The sequence below is a fragment of the Cetorhinus maximus genome, chromosome 10 (assembly GCF_964194155.1).
Source record: "Cetorhinus maximus chromosome 10, sCetMax3.hap1.1, whole genome shotgun sequence".
In the NCBI taxonomy this organism is placed as follows: Eukaryota; Metazoa; Chordata; class Chondrichthyes; order Lamniformes; family Cetorhinidae; genus Cetorhinus; species Cetorhinus maximus.
This window is the reverse complement of record NC_135888.1, coordinates 112,317,443-112,336,147: the sequence shown is the minus strand read 5'-3', so window position 1 is coordinate 112,336,147 and position 18,705 is coordinate 112,317,443. Positions and strand designations below refer to the sequence as shown.

Below are 18,705 nucleotides of genomic sequence, written 5' to 3'. Positions count from 1 at the left end.
CATTTCTAATGAAAGGTCATTGACCTGAAACATTAACACTGGTTGCGCTCTCCACAGGTTGAGAATTTTTAGTGCAGATCTCTCCAGCATCTGCAGTGTTTTAATTTTGTTCTACTTATTTTTCTCTGCTTACTAGCTGTTGCTTCTCCCCTCTTTCAAATTTGGGTGAGGGAACTGTATGGTTGAGCTCTTTCCTAATGAATCACAATGGATGTATTGCACAACAAATGCAGCAGTACAATAGAACCCGATGAAGAGATTTACAGAAAAATCTGCAAGTTCCAATATAGGAATGTCAAGCTGCACTTTTGTGTATAACACTTTCAGAATTACAGGATGATAAATACCATTCCTCCATCACCCCCTACTCCTCAACCCCCACCTATGGCACCTCCCCATGCCCACGCAGAAGATGCAACACCTGCCCCTTCACTTCCTCTCTCCTCACCGTCCAAGGGCCCAAACACTCCTTTCAAGTGAAGCAGCATTTCACTTGCATTTCCCCTAACTTAGTCTACTGCATTCGTTGCTCCCAATGCGGTCTCCTCTACATTGGAGAGACCAAACGCAAACCGGGCGACCGCTTTGCAGAACACCTGCAGTCTGTCCGCAAGAAAGACCCAAACCTCCCTGTCGCTTGCCATTTTAACACTCCACCCTGCTCTCTTGCCCACATGTCTGTCCTTGGCTTGCTGCATTGTTCCAGTGAAGCCCAACGCAAACTGGAGGAACGGCACCTCATCTTCCGACTAGGCACTTTACAGCCTTCAGGGCTGAATATTGAATTCAACAACTTTAGATCTTAAACTCCCTCCCCCCATCCCCTTCCCGTTTCTTCCCCCTCCCTTTTGTTTTTTTTCAATAATTTATATAGATTTTTCTTTTCCCACTTATTTCCATTATTTTAAAATCTACAACTAACACCTTGTCAGTCTTTCCACCCCCACTAGAGCTGTACCTTGAGTGTCCTGCCATCCATTCTTAATTAGCACATTTTCTTAGATAATATCACCACCTTCTACACCTCTTTGATCCTTTTGTCTGTGACATCTTTTGATTATCTGCTCCTATCTCCTATCACTGCTTGCTTGTCCCTACAACCACACACAACCCCCCCCCCCCCCCCCGCCCCCACCTTAAACCAGCTTATATTTCACCCCTCTCCTAACTATACTCAGTTCTGTTGAAAGGTCATGAGGACTCGAAACGTCGACTCTTTTCTTCTCCGCCGATGCTGCCAGACCTGCTGAGTTTTTCCAGGTAATTCTGTTTTTGTTTAGGCTGATAAATAACTTGCCCCGCTTGGATAAAATTAGTGCTAAAAATCTAATTATCTGTTCATTCATCTGCCTATGCTTAATTCGCGAAGCTTTTGTTTTTTTATAGCACTGATCCACCAAAGTTATCACCAAAACTGTGGAATGAGGTCGACACTGAATCAGATGTTTATAAGATGCTTCAGGATGGCGAGGAACCAGTTTCAGAACCTAAGCAGTCTGGGTCTTTCAAAATACTACAGGGCATGCTGGAAGCAGAGCAGACAGGTAATACCTAGTGAATAGATGAAGGATGGGCCATTAGTGTCTTGCATATGATTTAATTACTTTTTAATTAATCCTTTAAATGTATCAACATTTGGTATATTGGTGAAAAAGTTTCATTTGATAGACTGGTAACATTAGCTAGTGGATAATTTCTACTTACAATTATTAAAAACTAACTGAGACTCTCAAAACACTTGTGGTGAAATTAGATCTTTATTACAACAATACTTCTTTAGATCCCAATTCTATATCATTGCAACTTTTCCATGCCATCTCTCTCATAGTAACCCCATCCCATCCCCATTCCTATTCCACACCACCAACGCATTTCCTCCTGCCTCCCAATCCCTCCAACCAGGATAACTTTTCTGGGCCCCCTTTACCTTTTTCTTTTCTTACACCACCACCACCTGCACCAGGCTCCGTCCACCAAATCACCCACCAATCAAAAAGTGCAGACAGACAAAAACTGCATATTATCATCATAGATGAAGAAAATTGAAGGGCAAGTTTATCCCTCGCAAGCCTACAGGTTTATCCCTCGCAAACCTGGTCATGGCAGATTTTCGGAGCAGTATTAATGAAGGTCTCCTTCCCCACCTTCAGACTCATTTGAGTATGGTTTGAAAGACCAATAATAAAAAAAAAAATTGCACTCTTAAATAAATCTGGTGGAATTCATGCCATTGCAAACTCTATATTGTTTGTTGAAAGAACCTGACTCTTCAGCTCTTCTGTGGTCCTTTTATTAATTAAAGAGAGGCCCTGCTATTAAAGAATGCACTTTGTTCTTTGCACAGAATATTTTTAAAAATTGTTAACTGATATGCTGACCAGGTGATCACTTCTGTTCTTTCCTCAGCCATAAAATCAGGAGCAAATAAAACTCAATGGCCTGGATTTTGTGGGGTGTTTTGATGGTGAACTATCCGCTTTCACTGTCATTACCCTTCTGAAACGAGACGCACCTTCAGGATTTAGCACAAGCTAATGCAGACCTCCTGCAGCTGTAGTCTGTTCACTGCTCTACCACTGGTTTTGTTGTGCCCACCGCACCCTCCACTTGCTGAGCTAGCAATCGGTGAAAATCAGCTGATGTGATCATTTCCCCTTTTCCACACTCGCATTGCTGTTAGAAACCCTGTAAAACCTTAGTGTGTTCAATCAGGCATAACTGAGTTTTTAATGGTGATCCGAGTAATAACTATTACTGAAGAACCCTGTCCCTGAAAAAATAGTTTTATTTGTGCAGTATTGTTAAATGTATTCTTTATGGTTAATTACAAAATATTTTGAACTATTTTCACGTTATTTCAACTTCTACCTTTATCCCAATGTGTCCCAACCTTTATTTTGCTCTATACAAAATTTTTTAAAAGTGATTTAATTTTGGTGATTTCCATTTTGGTTGGCTGTCTGTGAGAATTCTTTAATGTGATTGGCCACTTGGACAGTTTGATGACCTCACTACAGCTTCACTGGGAGAATCCTGAATAAACAACAGCATAACAAGAGCGGTAAAGTTCTTGCCAGAGATCAGTAGATGATCAGGCAGGATGCGAATTAGGCTCGATTTTGAGCCAATTGACACCCATTATCCCTGAGTTCACTGCCATTTAGTGTTTGCTCAGCAATTAAATAGGGATCGCATGGCATTTCTGCTCCCTTGGAAGGCCACCCAGAAAATCCATATTCGGTTTGCCAGCAGCCTCCTTGGGGGAGGGGGGCTGGTGGTATCTCGTAGTCAGGAGCTCAATTTGAGGGACCCAGCATCAGGCGAGGGAATGGCTGCTGAAAGCTACCTGCTGCCTTTGCCAATGACCACCAACCCCACAACTCCCATTCCGCCCTCACTCACCTCTGGACTGGAGTCCACAATGATCCTGGTGGATTAACTTCTGCCAGCTGCCACCACTCTCACTGGTGCTGGTGGCAATGACGATAGTTGGCAGCTCTCAGCAACCTGAATTTCTGCCAGGAACCTCCAAAATTGGGGGAGCCCCGCTGGTGGCCACTTAAGTGCCTGAATGCACTTTATTCCATTGAGCCTTCCCCATGGAACTGACAGGGGTTCTCCATCACTTCTCCCATGGTGGGTTAGACCCTTGTCAGCCCAACAAATCCCAGCCAATGTTTCAGGCCATGGTTTTGAATATTTCAAATCATAATTTGACATGTAAAAGTATGGACCTTTGGAATGTTACTGGTGCCACTTAATGATTTCACAGCCCTGAAGTAGAATTCTATATTTTTGTTCACTGCATTGACTGTGTCTATAATAAAAAGTAATTGTGAACAGTGAGTGATATTTTGTATGGCAGCATACTGCATGCCTTTCAGATAAATATACTTGCAGTTTAAATGTGCAGAGCATAATTGGAAACTGGCCAATTATTGGGTTACCTTTTTTCTTAATGCATGCAAATTTATATCTGTACATACACATTCCAAACCTCAATTGTACAGTCCTAAATATATGCATCTTGTGAAATTTTTTGTAGGTGACAAAAGCGAAAGGCCAGCGATCACCAAAAGTGTAAAATCTCCTGTACCAAAATTTGGCAATTCTGCACCCACGCTACAGAAGTTACCCCAATGTACTAGATGTGAGACTGGCATAGTGTAAGTATAAAGGATTCCAGTAGGACATTGACTTTTGGTGTGTGCCAGGTTGGCTAAACTCAGTGGTAGGGGTGCTCGCCCTGACTGGTGAAGAGGTCGGGTCGTGGGGGAAACTCAGTTCACGATTCCTGTTCCTAATTGCATCTAGTAATCCCAGCTGGAAAATACTCGTTTGGGGATGACAAGCAAGTACAGGGTTAGGTTTGACTGCAATGTTTCTAACTATTGAGTAGCCTGCAAATACACGTGTTCAGGCTCATAAATGAATGGGTACTTGAGTGCTGGGATTCAGTTGCAACCCAGGAAGGAAGAACACTGATGAAAGCATTAATTTAACAAGGATACCGGTGGAGATAAGCTGTCATTTTCATACAACAGTATTGTGATGTAGTTTTTGTGATTTATTTTCTCATTACTTCAATCCCAAAATGTTGGCGAAAGCACAATATTAATATATAAAATATGAAAGGTTTTTTTTACATAAACAGCATTTATTCATAGATATTTTCAGAGACTGACTTTTTCCAGCTGTTTGGAGATGGGCTGAGAGGCAGGAGGGCTGGTAATATGTCATGGGATGGTATTGGGTAAGGAGCCTGACATCTTCCCGCCACCATGGCATCAGCTGACCAGTTGGCGACGAATTGAGTCACTTATGGACCCAATTAAAGGCCACTTCCCACCATGTCAGGTATTAAACTCTGGCGGCCTGGCCCCAGTTTCACTAAACAAATTTGCAACTCAGCATTGAGGTGCCCTTATCCTTGAGCTGCAACCATAGCAGTAGCCACTGCTAGCAGTGGTGGTGCTGCTGAGCTGCCAGCCCTCTAATTGGACCAGTAGCTCAATGGAGCAGGCCAACGTCCTCAATTGGACAGCAGTCCTGGCAATTGCAGCCCCAGGGTCCTGCCGCCTGCCTAAGTAGGATCAGCTTTTCACTTTCATTGCTGGCGGCAGAACTTCAACAAATTGGGGCCCATGTTTTGTTTTTCACCTTGGCTTTCCTTTCTTTCCTCTCCATCCCCATTTGCACTTAAGCTTTATCTCTCTGCCTCTGTGGTACGCTTTTTAAAATCTCACTCTGTGCACTTTTTGCTATTCTACATGAAGTGCGGCTGGGAAGGGTGCAGGCTGCTGAGCAGTAAGTGCAGAAAACAGCCCAATGAAAACAGAAAGCATCCTGTGAGAACCTCTAAGGCAAAAATCAGCAGTGATGGTAGAGGGCTATAAGGGATATTAACACAAACATAAGCATGAGCACGGCACTGCAGAGAAGGAGTTTAGTGAATGGCTTGGACTCCAAGTTCATTTAATAATAGTGTTGTCATTGCTTGTTTGAAGTCCAATCCGCTGTGCCGTTTGTGTTGCAACCTGAGATTGTATCTGTTATTTCATCCACGCCATTTTTTGTGTTCCCAGTCTTTGCTGCATTGCTACAGGGCAGTGGTTCTTAAACTGGGGCCGACAGAAATTTTTTAGGGAGTCCTTGAAATTATATTAAGTTTGACCCAGGAGGTGGGAGCAGAGCGTGACCATCCCATGCTCAGCACAGAGTGGGCTTGGCAGTCTCACATAGCAAGCGAACGCATAAGGATAGACAGACTCTGCAGGCACATCTATTTCACTGCCATCTGTAAGTAAATGCTCGTTTTCTTTAAAAGCATTATTGAAATAGTCTTCATGCAGCACTTTCATATTACAAGTTTTACATAGCAGTATAATTTAGATAGGGGATTGTGATTACTAATCCATTTGAAAAGGGGCCCTTCAATCAAAAATGTTTGAAAACCACCATTAAAATGAAACACTGAGCAGAAACCAACTACTTTCTTTATCCATAAGATGCACACAATCTACAGCAAGCTAGGGAGAGGCCTGGACACCTGTTCCATGCATATGATGCAATGCATGGATTGTGCAGGAAAAGGTGAAACAAAAGAATGTTAATTTATACGTGAGCTTAAGCTGCAGAGGGTGCAGGAAGGATAGCGAGGAAAGGTGCTGACTACTGAGTATGACATTTACTATTTAATATTGGTCTGGACTGCCTGAAAAGCTCTAGTTCACTTCTGTGATCTCAAGACAAGAACCTGAGCAGTTCCCTTTCAGCTCTCCCAACCTGTTCCATTATCTAAGATTTTATCAGCAAGTTTCATCTTTTTCCGACTGAAACCACTGTTTGCATACAACATCGAGTTTAATCCAGTTTCACATTTGAATGTTTAGTGTTTACTAGCAGAAGTGTGAAACAGCTATACCTTTTACTGGATTTAATTCTGACTTTTGGATGTATTCCAGAAAACGAGAAAATTTAATGTTCATAGTATGGGTTGTCTCATTATTTTTAAGACTTGATCACCATTTATCACCTGTTTCTCTCAATCCTTATCATCTTTTTCTAATAAGATTATCTCTGCCCACCTCAATGATGGGATGAAATCTTGTTTGTCCTCCTCCCGAGTCATTCATTTTGTCTCTCTTTTGACATTTTTTACTTTTGCTAGTGGTGCGGTTGTTAAGGCACGTGAGAAGCTCTACCATCCAGCATGCTTCATGTGTTCCGACTGTGGATTAAATTTGAAGCAGAAAGGCTACTTCTTCATCGAAGAGCAACTATACTGTGAGACCCACGCAAAAGCAAGAGTACAGCCTCCAGAAGGATATGAAGTTGTAGCTGTGTATCCCAATTCCAGAGTGTAAGCATGTGCCTTCTGAAACTTTGTATTTAAAAAATAAAAAAAAATCCTTTTGCTTTTGAGATTTGGATTCTAAATGAAGCTGTGTGCCATAATTTAAATCTGTATTAGTACTCAAGCCATACCTAGAACCAGAATGGCCCCTACATGCAGAACTGATATTTTGATATTTCAAATTGAGCTGTATCGTAAATGCTTTCCAAATGACTTCAAACAAATACCGTTTCATGGAACAAATTTGTAAGGATTGTAGGAATACAAACTTCAAATAACTTGGCACACGGTTTCTTGTATCACTGCATCAAACTTTATTCGCATTTTAATTCCATTTCCCCAACCCCTCCACCATGTCCCCCCACCCATCAAAGCCTGCTCCTCATCTGCTGAATGTGAGTACCAGGCATGCTCTGGTACCTCACCCAGAAATGTTTATTCTTCATGTCTGACCCTGGACTGAGAGCGCAGGTAGAGGGTATGTTGTTGTAGAAGGCATTGCAGCTAAGCCTGAATCTGGCCAGAACCAAATGCATGCACTTTTCCAGCAGCGGAATCACTGTATTACAATAGGCTCAACAATTGATAGCTGACTTTTTTCCTTTTTCGTAACCTGGGACAAAGAGTGTAATTGTAGCATCACATCACTACCCCAGTTTATATCAGAAAACTCGATGCTGAGTAAGAATTGAATTTGAGACGTTCTGGTTTCAATTGTTCAGTATGCTTCCAGTTAAGACAAAATTCTGCTTTTGTAAAGTGCAAATGAGCATTTTAGCCATATTTCTATTTTTAATCGAGTTTAAGACAAAACCTTAGACCAAATTTATGGCACAATAGCTTTTTTAAAGTTGTAACTTTCATTTTTCAAAATAGTAACAGAACAAATGCCTGTATTCGCACATTAACTTGGGCAGAAAATTCCAAATTAATTTTGAAGCAAAAATACAGGAAAACATTTGTGCATACACCTGCAAGATCTGCAGGTGTATTCACTACGGCTTGAATAAAAGTAAAATAAACACTGTTTATAATGTTGCAGAGACCACCCCTTTCTTGGGGGGCAGGGTGGAGGGTAAAAGGGGGCAAGTATTGTTTACTATTATTGGTGGTTGTATTTTAGACAAACAGCTAACATGGGCTGCATTATTTCATATGATAAAACACTGTTTGCCTTAAGGAACTAATCATATTGATTTCCAGTTACCAATTAGCTAATGTATTCTTGCTCCATTGGACTGTACGGGAAATGTTATATGCAATAGGATCCCAGCTGTTGTTTCTTCCGCTATGAGTTTAAAGAAAATAACTGTAGTATATAATTAGTCAGTGAATATGAACTAAATTGAGACTAAGTTACTGCCATTCAAGGTTATGCAAAACATTTACATCGCATATGATGTTCGATGTTCAACCAATGATATTACAACCACCAGGTGGAATGATTGTGTGCATGACTAGGAATATTATTGCTGAACACTGCAGCCTGTACCATGCTAGATGCTGTGTTATTAATTTCTATTTGGGCCTGCGCTATTTACAGGGCACATTTTGATTGAATGCCTAATTTCTTATACATGCAATATGTCAACAAAGGAATTTTAATTGGCTCCTTATTTTCCTGATGTTTGGCTGAAAGTACTTTTCATTCAAAGCAAGTGAAAGTCAATCTTAAAGGGACACAGTTTTATTTTAGGAAAATGGTTTTGGATGCAATTTTCAAATATTGTTCTTAAAGTTTTGGAAGCATTTTCTCTATATATTTGGATCAGACCATGAGGAGGAAAAGTTTGTCAGAAGACGAGCAGACCAATCATTTGATTTTTCTGTGCCAATGAAAACAATTACAAAGAAATTGATTGCAGTGGTCATCTGCCTCTTTGTAGTGAAAATGGCCCTCCAACTGGCCTCTTTTTTACTTTTTTTTTGAGCAGCAAGGTATGAAGTAATCGGTTTGAGAGGGTTTATATCCTCAGCAGTGCCTATTCCTTCACTCACTTTTCATCATACATGCTCAGCGCTTCACCTGGGTTCCCTCCTGAAATTTACTATCCTAGGCCCTCGGAATGGTTTTACCTGCCTTAGTGCTTGTGAGCAGTGGATGATGCAGGGTATGTGTGAGGTCGTACGGAGACCTAGTTCTGCTACTTGTTTTACTTTTACAGAAAAAGAAGGGAATTTATTAAAATGCTAGCCGCTTGATACCATTCACATATTGCTTGCATGATATACTGTATCGCCTGTTGGCATGTTTGAATGTATGCAGGTGGTGGAAGGGGAAGTGAATTGAGCGAAATAGAAAGAGTGAAAAAGATAGCACCAGCCCTGAGCTTGAGGGAAATCTGTCTTCTCACTGTTGCTATATGTAATTGATCTGAAGGTTTATGTATTAAAATGCCCCACTTTCCCATCTGGGTCTGCTTCAGTTAGACATCATTTTGTCTTGCAACAGAGAAACTGAGTTGAAAGACAAAGTGTCAGGAGAAAAGGCATGATGCTGTGGAATCTGCCCTACTGCCATCTGGGTATGAATACAGATGTATGCAGAATACAGCAAGACTCTGATGGAAGACATTTTTGAATGAGGACTTTTAGGGGTATTCGTATGGAAAAGGTACACATATTAGTTGGTACTACAAAATGTGCCCTGCTGTACAATTGACATGCATGTTAAGCGTTGAAAGACTCTTACACTGGTCTGACTGAAAGGGGGAAGGTTTGTAACCTGCGTTACTTTCCCCACTTCTTGGTAAAAAGTCATGGGGTCAGATTTTCAATGCTGCTTGGGCACCCAAAACCCGAATGAATTCTGGGTCCCAATCCTGTGCCTGAGCTGCGTTGCTTTTGTGACTATATGTTCAAATATAAAAAAGCCTAATTGGCCTAGAAGCAAACCTGGCACCCAATTAGTGGTGCCAAGCAACTCCAGGAGGCTGGAGCTGCCAGCCTGGTGCCCACAGCAAAGGCAGGTAGCAGCCATGTTTTCCACTCCCTCCCCCGTGTTAGCCTTTTGAAGGGGACTTGGGATTCCAAGATGACCTCCGGCACCGCAATTCTAATTCCCACCTACACCAGGTCCCGCAGCCCATTGAAAATCTGGCTCATTCTACATGATCTTGCCTTGATTTCATTTTTCTAGCCAGGTTTTCTGTGATGAAAATACCATTGACGTGATTGATATGCTGGCTCCTCGTATGTACTTTGTATGACTCGCTTATGTGGATAGTGTATTGCAATGCCAACACTTCATACAGCAGTACCTTTACTGTTGTATTAACAAATTGGAGGCTTATGGGCTCCTTATCTCCATTGTGGTAGTAACTTGTGATGTGGCTAAACCCAAAAGAAGTGAATATGCCTGTCCTACTGAATTTTCCGGAGTCTGGCTTAATTAGATATACACAGCAAACTCCTCAAATGTAATGTACGAGTTATTAAAAGCCTGGCCTTAAATGAAACTTCTGCTGCTTTAACACAGGACTTTTATATGTTGTCAATGGAATGGAAATAATTATTGTAGGTTATACTTATAGCCTGTTCTGTTTTGCTCATGAGTGGAACTAAGGTAAAAATTCTATAAAAGTGTCTTTGATAATCTTGTGGAACTGAGTGATGCACTTAATGGTTGTAAGCCATTTTAGTTGAAGCATAAATATTCAAGTGTTTAAAGAGAAATGCGTTATTTTTGTACAATATCATCAAGTTGCATGCTGCCTCTAGCAGAATGACTGGTGTCAGTGTTATGGACATGAATGTTGGTGTTGTTTATGGATTGTAGATACTGGGTGGTTATCAATGAATTAAAGGTCAGCCCGTGAGTTCCATCTGAAATGCTTGGCTGGATTAGCACTTCTAAAATGTTAACAACAATCCTGCATTCTATTTCGCACTGCTAAAGATAAATAAGAGAAGCCCTTATTGCATTTTAAAAACAGATTTTTTTTTTTAACTAGAACAAAGAGCAATAGATGAGAGAGGTAGCAAAATGAGTGTGATGGTCTGTATAAATTACATGCTGACATTGTATTTCAGACATGAGAAAACTGCTTAAACTGCCAAACCAATTATGCCCTTTCTTTCATGTGAGAGATTTCAAATTATTATAAATGTTAATAACCTTGTATTATCTTCGGATACCTTCAAATAGATCCTTGGATACCTTCAAATAGATCCTTGGATACCTTCAAATAGATGATTGAAAAGCCTTGATTTTAAAGGAACCAAGTAGGGCCATAATGGATTTGACCTATTTATGCAGTTTATAACATTGACTGGATCAATGCTTTAGAATTGAATCAAATCTGATAAGGTGGTTGTTTTTTTACTCTATTTTCAAATTTTGGGGTATTGACCAATTCTTAAATGTTCCACCATCTGGGGGAAAATGTTCAATGTCTTATGCTTCTGGCAGGACTTGAGGGCAAAGTTTTGTAACCTGATGGCTGCATGTGAGACGTGTCAGCAGCATTGGGATGTGAGCAATTCTTTTGAATGCACGCAACGCGCAAAATATAACCAGTATCTACCATAGGGGGAAAAAATTATAACTTAGTTTCAATACTTGTTTCTGTAATTAGTCAAAATCATGTAATTGAGTGATTAGTAAATTTTGTCAAGAAAATAATCAGACTAATTTTCAGGGTATGACAACAAATTCCCAAATTTTGATGACTAAACAAGCATAATTTTCCTTCAACTCTATTAACAGTAAATTGGTCTGCACAGCAATGATGTGTAAATAGGGCCAATGTTTTCAACTGCTTGTCAGAAGTTATTTTTAAATCTATTGCAATTGCTTTGCACTATGCTGGAACATCAGAAATTTTCTGCTAACTTTGTATGGCGTACTTGTATCTTGCATCATTGGTTTCCAATGATGAATTTCATGTGTCTGACTATATTTACCATATATAGACTGCTAGAGACATGAACTTTTGCTCTGTTTCTTTGAATACCTCCTCATTTCTGATTGTGGATGACAATATACGGTCTGTTATTGTGTTTTACTATATTTACAATGTAATCTACAAACTTTCCTAGTTCAAGTTTAACTGTGTAGTTTCTGAATGTCCTTTTACATCATGCTACAGATAATCCTGTTTTCCTCCATTTTTTGTATTTCTAAGAAATTGCATAAACATGTTACTACTTACTGCTAGGGAATGAGAATAAAGCCATGCACACAAACTACTTTCTTTGCCTTTGTTTTATTTTTCTATCTTGGTTTTATACCCTCTTCTTGGGGGCCTTTAATTACATTGACGTGTGGCAGTAGGCTGCTTTAATATGGGAACATTGTAGCCAAACTCAAGCCAATCCTGCCCAATTGTTACCTTCGTATATGCTTTTCAGCAAGGATCAAAGGATTGTTCCCTGTTCCTAATCCTAAAGTCATGAGGCCAACTGTGGTAGGCCTAATGTCAACTTTGCATAAACCAAGACTTGAAGCTTGGACTTTCCTAGTCTGAGTACAGCATCTGATAGTGCATACATTAAGCAATTGGAAGCGTTCCTTTATGTATTTTACATGTGCTATCAAATATCCAATTACACTGCTTACTGGCAGTCAGAGTTGGACTGCAGTATTTGAAGTTTACCAAGGTCACAAATGAGTCTAAACATGACCAATTTGTCCATCAAGCTCGACCACAATAAATTTACTAATGCAGTACATATCACATGATTGGCACAAGGTAAAAATATGCTTAAGCCTGTGTTTATTTCTTTCAGTAATATTTATAATAGTCTGTCACTTTAAAAAAGTTGCTTAAGCTAAAAGTATTTTTCCTCTTTTTTTCCTTCAGAATTTGCACTACTACAAAAGATTTTTATAGCCCCTCTTTTCCCTCCCCTCCCCCCACCCACTCCCCCCAAAACCGTGGATTTGTCATTCTTGCTTAAGCTTTTCTTTGATGTAGAACTGCACCAGTTTTTTTTTCTCCACTGTGTCTCTAGTGCCCAGATAGCTAACTTCATAGGCCAAGATTTTGCCCTCGGCAGGGGAGAGCAGGCGCGCCACTGCCTGCGATCGGGGCCCGCCCGCGATTTCACACAGGCGGGCCAATCAAGGCCCGCCCAGCATGAAACATACGCTGCAGTGTTCAACTGTGGGGGGTGGGGGAGGGGTGGCGTGGAAGAGGGCGAGCGCGCAGGAAAAGCTCCCTGAGGCACGGAGCTGCTTCAGGGAGATGAAGATTTTGATAAATAAAGAAGAATTTTAAATGTTTTAAAAGTCCCCTCATGTGACTCTGTCACATGAGCAGGCACATGTTAGAAATTAGTTTGAAAATTTTTATTTTTTTTTTTAATGATGGATGAGGTTTTGCAAAAAATCCGAAGGCCGCTTGGCCTTTTTGCCTGCCCGCCAACCGTAAGCTTGCACTACTATAAGCTACAACCGTAAGGTTGGACGGGCAGCGATTAAATTTAATTCAATTAGATTTTTAATGGACTTAATAGGCCTGTTGATTGTCGTCTGGCTCATGCCGACTCCCGTGCACACTTGCCGACCGAAATATCGTGCGCGTTGACATCGGGGCGCCCAACATCATCGCACGTCATTTTACGCTCACTCGGGTCGGGCACGCACCCGCCCAATGAGCAGGAAATTCTGCCCATAGATATTCTCCATGGTCCAAGACTGACTCTAGCCATATGAGCTCAGCATCTCAACATCACTCTCCCATTCAGTCATCAGGCTCGTTTTACTGACACAAATTTTCTTAGCTCAAAATCTGTTTACTACCTTAAACTGTATAAAGCGCTTGAAAGCTCAATTTAACTGATGATAATTAGAAGTTTGTGGCTTTCCCTGTTCTTTGTGGCTTGTTGATAGCCAGAGTGGAGGGGGAAATGCTGCCAATTGCCCAAATATAACTTGAGCTGAGGAGAACAGAATCATCCAGGGACCCTACTTGTGAATTCTATCCAACAAATACAACTGGAAAGTGCATATAAGGGCACTGTTGGGCTCTGTTGTGATTCCTATGTTGAGTTGAAGTTGAAGAGCCTGCATACAGTTTGTCTCGGCTTACACAAGAAATAAAGGATATTTCAATGAGAACTTGGAGTTGCTGACACTCAGAATGATTCATGAGTTACCGGTTCAGGAATGCAAGGGGGAAATAGCACACAGAGAGGGGGGAACAATCTTTAAAAATGTTATGAAGAATGTCAAACTGACTTTTTATATGTAGCTTAAATATCCTGATCCAAGTAATACTAATCCTCCATTATCTGGACTTACCCTCTTGCTGAGACCAACACAGAGCAACTTAAAAGCAGTTTTGTCTAAACACGACTTGGGTTAAATTGCTATGGATTAATGAACTATTTAGAACATTTTTAAAGAATAAATGGCTTATAATTAACGTAGACAGGCTAACTGCCATTCAATTTTGGCTTTTGAGAAATTTTCCAACAAATCAAACTTTTCCAGATTTGTAGTGACAGAACTGGGATTGTTCTTTTAATGAGACATCTTTTCCCTGAAATAACCCAACATTAACATAGAATAACATCCGGCTACACATTTATACTGGAATCACTCCATCTTGCTGAGAGCAACAACCTAACTTGTAATAACTTCCAGAAAACAGCAAGCTGTGTAGTCGTTTGCAAAATATATATGTGCTCTTTTGTAAAACCAGACTGTGGTGTGCATACATTTTTTAAAAATGCATTTCAAGCTGTTAGTCAATAGTATACCATATGGAGTCTATATCATCAGTGCAAAGCCACAAAAACCATTAAGAATAACTCTTGTATTTGCTAAGTTACATTTTTTGGGAAATGTTGGGGTTATGACTTGTACGGTGTTAATGTGATCTCAAAAAAAATAATAAGTTTATCGCAATGTATTTCTTAAATGTATTCCAATACAATAATTGCAATATAATGTGAAAATACATTTTTTTTAGATTTTTAATGCTTACCATACAAGTGTCTGGTAAGCATTGCTTATGGACAAGCAACCTACAGATTTCTATACTGGAATAGAGGGAGGCTGTTTCATTTAAGTGATACCAATTATACTTGGCTTAAGGCAATTGCACGTAGCAATGGATTTGTCCTATACATGTGATTTGTGCTTCCTCTCTTACTGGTATAGCAGACATGTATTTATTCTGAATTCAATCACCCGTACTTCCCAGAATTCAAACGGATGTTAAATAAGAAAATGCTGGAAAAACGCTGGTCTGGCAGCATCTGTGGAGAGAAAAACGGGGTTAACGTTTAGAGTCTGTATGACTCTTCAGAGCAAATTTTCCAGCATTTTCTGTTTTTATTTCCGATTTCCAGCATCCACAGTATTTTGCTTTTATTTTAGATCTTAAGTCCTGTTACTTAAGTTTACTAATGGCATTTAGGATATTACAAGTGGCATTGTTGAAATTAGTTCATTATTTGCAAGAAAAAAAATGTCCTTACTGTGAGATCTGAACCAAGCTGATTGTTTAATATTATACTCATGTTGATAGCAAAAATGTGGTGACTCGGCATTGGAGCTTCAACATACTGAAGGCTGGAGGATTGTTCATGCTGTGAGGATCCCTCACACATGATGGAGCTTATTATATGAAAATGATCTCATCATAAATGACTTCGTCTGATCCTGTGATGGGATTATTTCCATTAGTAGTTCCCACTTGCCTATTTGTTGTAGTTATTTGCTTGGGGACTGGAATGCTGTTCTGGAAGTTCTGCACAACTTTAATCACTGCTAATGGCAGTGACTCATGCTGAAGAATATGTCACATGGGAATAGTAGTGTCTCTCTAGGACTTCAACCACATGGGCATTGACTATTTGAGTACAGCGTCCATTATTGTCGATTGGGTGAAATCAATGTCTTATACATAGATGATAGAGTAGGAGTGCTGACTTTTTTTTCCCCTCCTTAACCTGGAGGCATTGGACTAATTGTAGTATCCCTGTAGGTGGAGGAAATGTTATGACGCTATCACCCAAAGGAAGGAATTGTGACAGCCTCACTGCAAAATTATAGTAATGTAATGTATATTTAGTCATTAAGAACCATTCTATGTATTAGTTAGTCACACTGCATTAAGCATTGTATAAATAGATCATTGCTCTTATCTTTTCTATAAAAATGCATCTTATTTTAAAAAAATCTTTGCATACTTTCTTGACGCATGTGTCACCATGTTTTGGATGGTTCCTCTGATGTATGGACTCTTGGTGTGGTTCTTTGTTACTGGACACACTGCAGTCATACTCTGGTACGTGCATAACACTTGTTTATTGTCATGGCCCCTAGTGCTTCTCCTGTTTCTGGGCCCCTTATTCCTCATGCGCACCCCCCTCTCTTTTACGCCCCCCCATTTAACCCCTGCATAATTTTTTTTCCCCTTTCAAAATTCATCAATCTATTCACCAGACAAGCATTGCAACTATTAAACAAGCCAGAGTGTACAAATTTTGCTGGAAAATATCCCATTAGTTATTTATAATACTGTGCATATGATAACACTCACTCATTTTGGTGACTGCCTCTGTCCCATTAATATGTTCTGCACATTGCACCATATGGACGTGGTGACAGTGAATTCATATTTGGGGAAAAATTCAATACTTGCAGCCCAGATAAACTGCACAAGATTTTTTCCATTCTGTAGGAGTAGAAGATTTTCTTCTGTCTGGGTGTATGATATACAATATAATTATTTCACACAAGGGGTGCAATTGGATTCTATTTTTAGATAATAGATTTTTAGCAATCTCACAGGGTAGAAAGATCAAATGGCTTCTGAGCAACAAGATGCAATGATTGAACAACATAAGTCTTCATTATCAGCAAGAAGTATTGAACCTCTCAGGTGTTCCTGTGACACAACTTTTGAGAGGCCAGAAGACAAAGATTGAATGGTTCACAATTGTATCTGTGTTTTCTTGTTCAACAAGTCTGAAGTCTCTGCTGACTGTTGCTTCTCACTACAATACATTTTCAATATCTACTGTGCAACACAACTTTATCACAATATTTCAATACCTCAAAAAACGCATAAATTGCACTAAGATAGAGTGGGATAATAGGCAAGTAGACAAAAAGAAAAGATTGAAGCCATTAGAAAAGATTCTTGAGAATCATGCACGGTGTAAAAGAGGTTACTATTTCACTGAGCACATTATGTACTCCTGTCCTGGCAATTTCACCCTACAAAGCCTGCTCACAGTAAACTTTCATTAGCAATAAAATAAACAGAACTCCAGCCATGATTCCACCCTCTGTTCGTAAGGTAATTATGGGTGACGGAGGCCATTCAGCCCAGCATTTAGCTCACCTCATCCATCCAGGTTGACATATGAACATATGTATTAGGAGCACTAGTAGACTATTCAGCCGCTTGAGCCTGCTCCATCATTTGATAACATTGCTTACATCATACCAGTGACCACAATCAAAAGCACTTAATTGGCTGGAAAGAGATTTGGGACATTGTGAAATATGCAGTATAAATGTAGCTTTTATCTTTCTTTCATTACAGCTGGGGCAGAATCTTCTGTTCTCCTGCATGCCGACGTGTAAAATGACGTATGGTGACGTCGGGCGTGTGTCCTGATGTCACTGCACGTCATTCTGATCTTCCGTTTAGTGGGCGTGCACCAGAGTCAGCTGCGCACCCGCCAAACTGTCAAAGGCCTGTTAAGGCCATTGATCAAACAATTAACCCAATTGAGAAAGCTACCTATCCAACCTTAAGGTTGGCGGGCAGGCGAAGAGCCCAGGCGGCCTTAGCATTTTTCATGAAACCTCATCCATGGGCGGGATGAGGTTTCATCAAGAATTTATTAATGAAATAAAAGCTTGTGTCAAAATTCGTAGACATGTCCCAGCTCATGTGACTGTCACATGAGGGGACATGTCTGAATAATTTTATTTTAATTTTTTTACAACTTTACCACCACTTAATCTCCCTGAAGCACAGAGCTGCCTCAGCGAGATTTTTGCGATCTTTCATGCGCTACTGGGCATGCGTCATGCTGGGCGGGCCTTAATTGGCCCGCCCACGTAAAGTTGCGGCGCGCAGCCGATCACCGACAGCGATCGGCTCCGCGCCCACTCACGACCAGCCTGCCCGACGGTGAGAAAATTCTCCCCCTGCATGCAGTAGGCAGAGTGACTGTACCAATGGTGAAATTGGAGGCCCAATGCTGAGTATCTAAAGATAATTACTCACAGATAATATAAAAGCAAAAAACTGCGAATGCTGGAAATCCAAAACAAAAACAAAAATACCTGGAAAAACTCAGCAGATCTGGCAGCATCTGCGGAGAGGAACACAGTTAACGTTTCAAGTCCGAATGATCCTTCAACAGAACTAAGTAAAAATAGAGAGGTGAAATATAAGCTGGTTTAAGGGAGGGTGGGACAAGTAGAGCTGGATAGAGGGCCAGTGATAGGTGGAGATAACCAAAAGATGTTACAGACAAAAGGACAAAGAGGTGTTGAAGGTGGTGATATTATCCAAGGAATGTGCTAATTAAGGGTAGAAAGCAGGACAAGCAAGGTGCAGATAGCCCTAGTGGGGGTGGGGTGGGGTGGAGGAATCAGAAAAGGCTAAAAGGTAGAGATAAAACAATGGATGGAAAGACAGTTAAAAATAATGGAAATAGGTGGGAAAAGAAAAATCTATATAAATTATTGGGAAAAAAAGGGGGGGGGATTGGAAAGGGGGTGGGGATGGAGGAGAGAGTTCATGATCTAAAATTGTTGAACTCAATATTCAGACCGGAAGGCTGTAAAGTGCCTAGTCGGAAGATGAGGTGCTGTTACTCCAGTTTGTGTTGAGCTTCACTGGAGCAATGCAGCAGGCCAAGGACAGACA

The 18,705-nt window shown here is 40.5% G+C and overlaps 1 protein-coding gene across 1 annotated transcript in view; it reads left to right on the top strand.

Annotated features, from left to right (window-relative positions):
• Positions 1-12,046, top strand: part of LOC144685951 (PDZ and LIM domain protein 4-like) — a 118,219-nt gene extending 106,173 nt beyond the window's left edge. Inside the window, exons 5-8 of the mRNA XM_078551009.1 lie at positions 1,387-1,544; positions 4,046-4,166; positions 6,671-6,862; positions 9,309-12,046. Coding sequence (XP_078407135.1) covers positions 1,387-1,544; positions 4,046-4,166; positions 6,671-6,862; positions 9,309-9,351 — 514 coding nt within the window. The 3' untranslated portion in view covers positions 9,352-12,046. The remainder of the gene's footprint in view (positions 1-1,386; positions 1,545-4,045; positions 4,167-6,670; positions 6,863-9,308) is intronic.
• Positions 12,047-18,705: the final 6,659 nt, after the last annotated feature.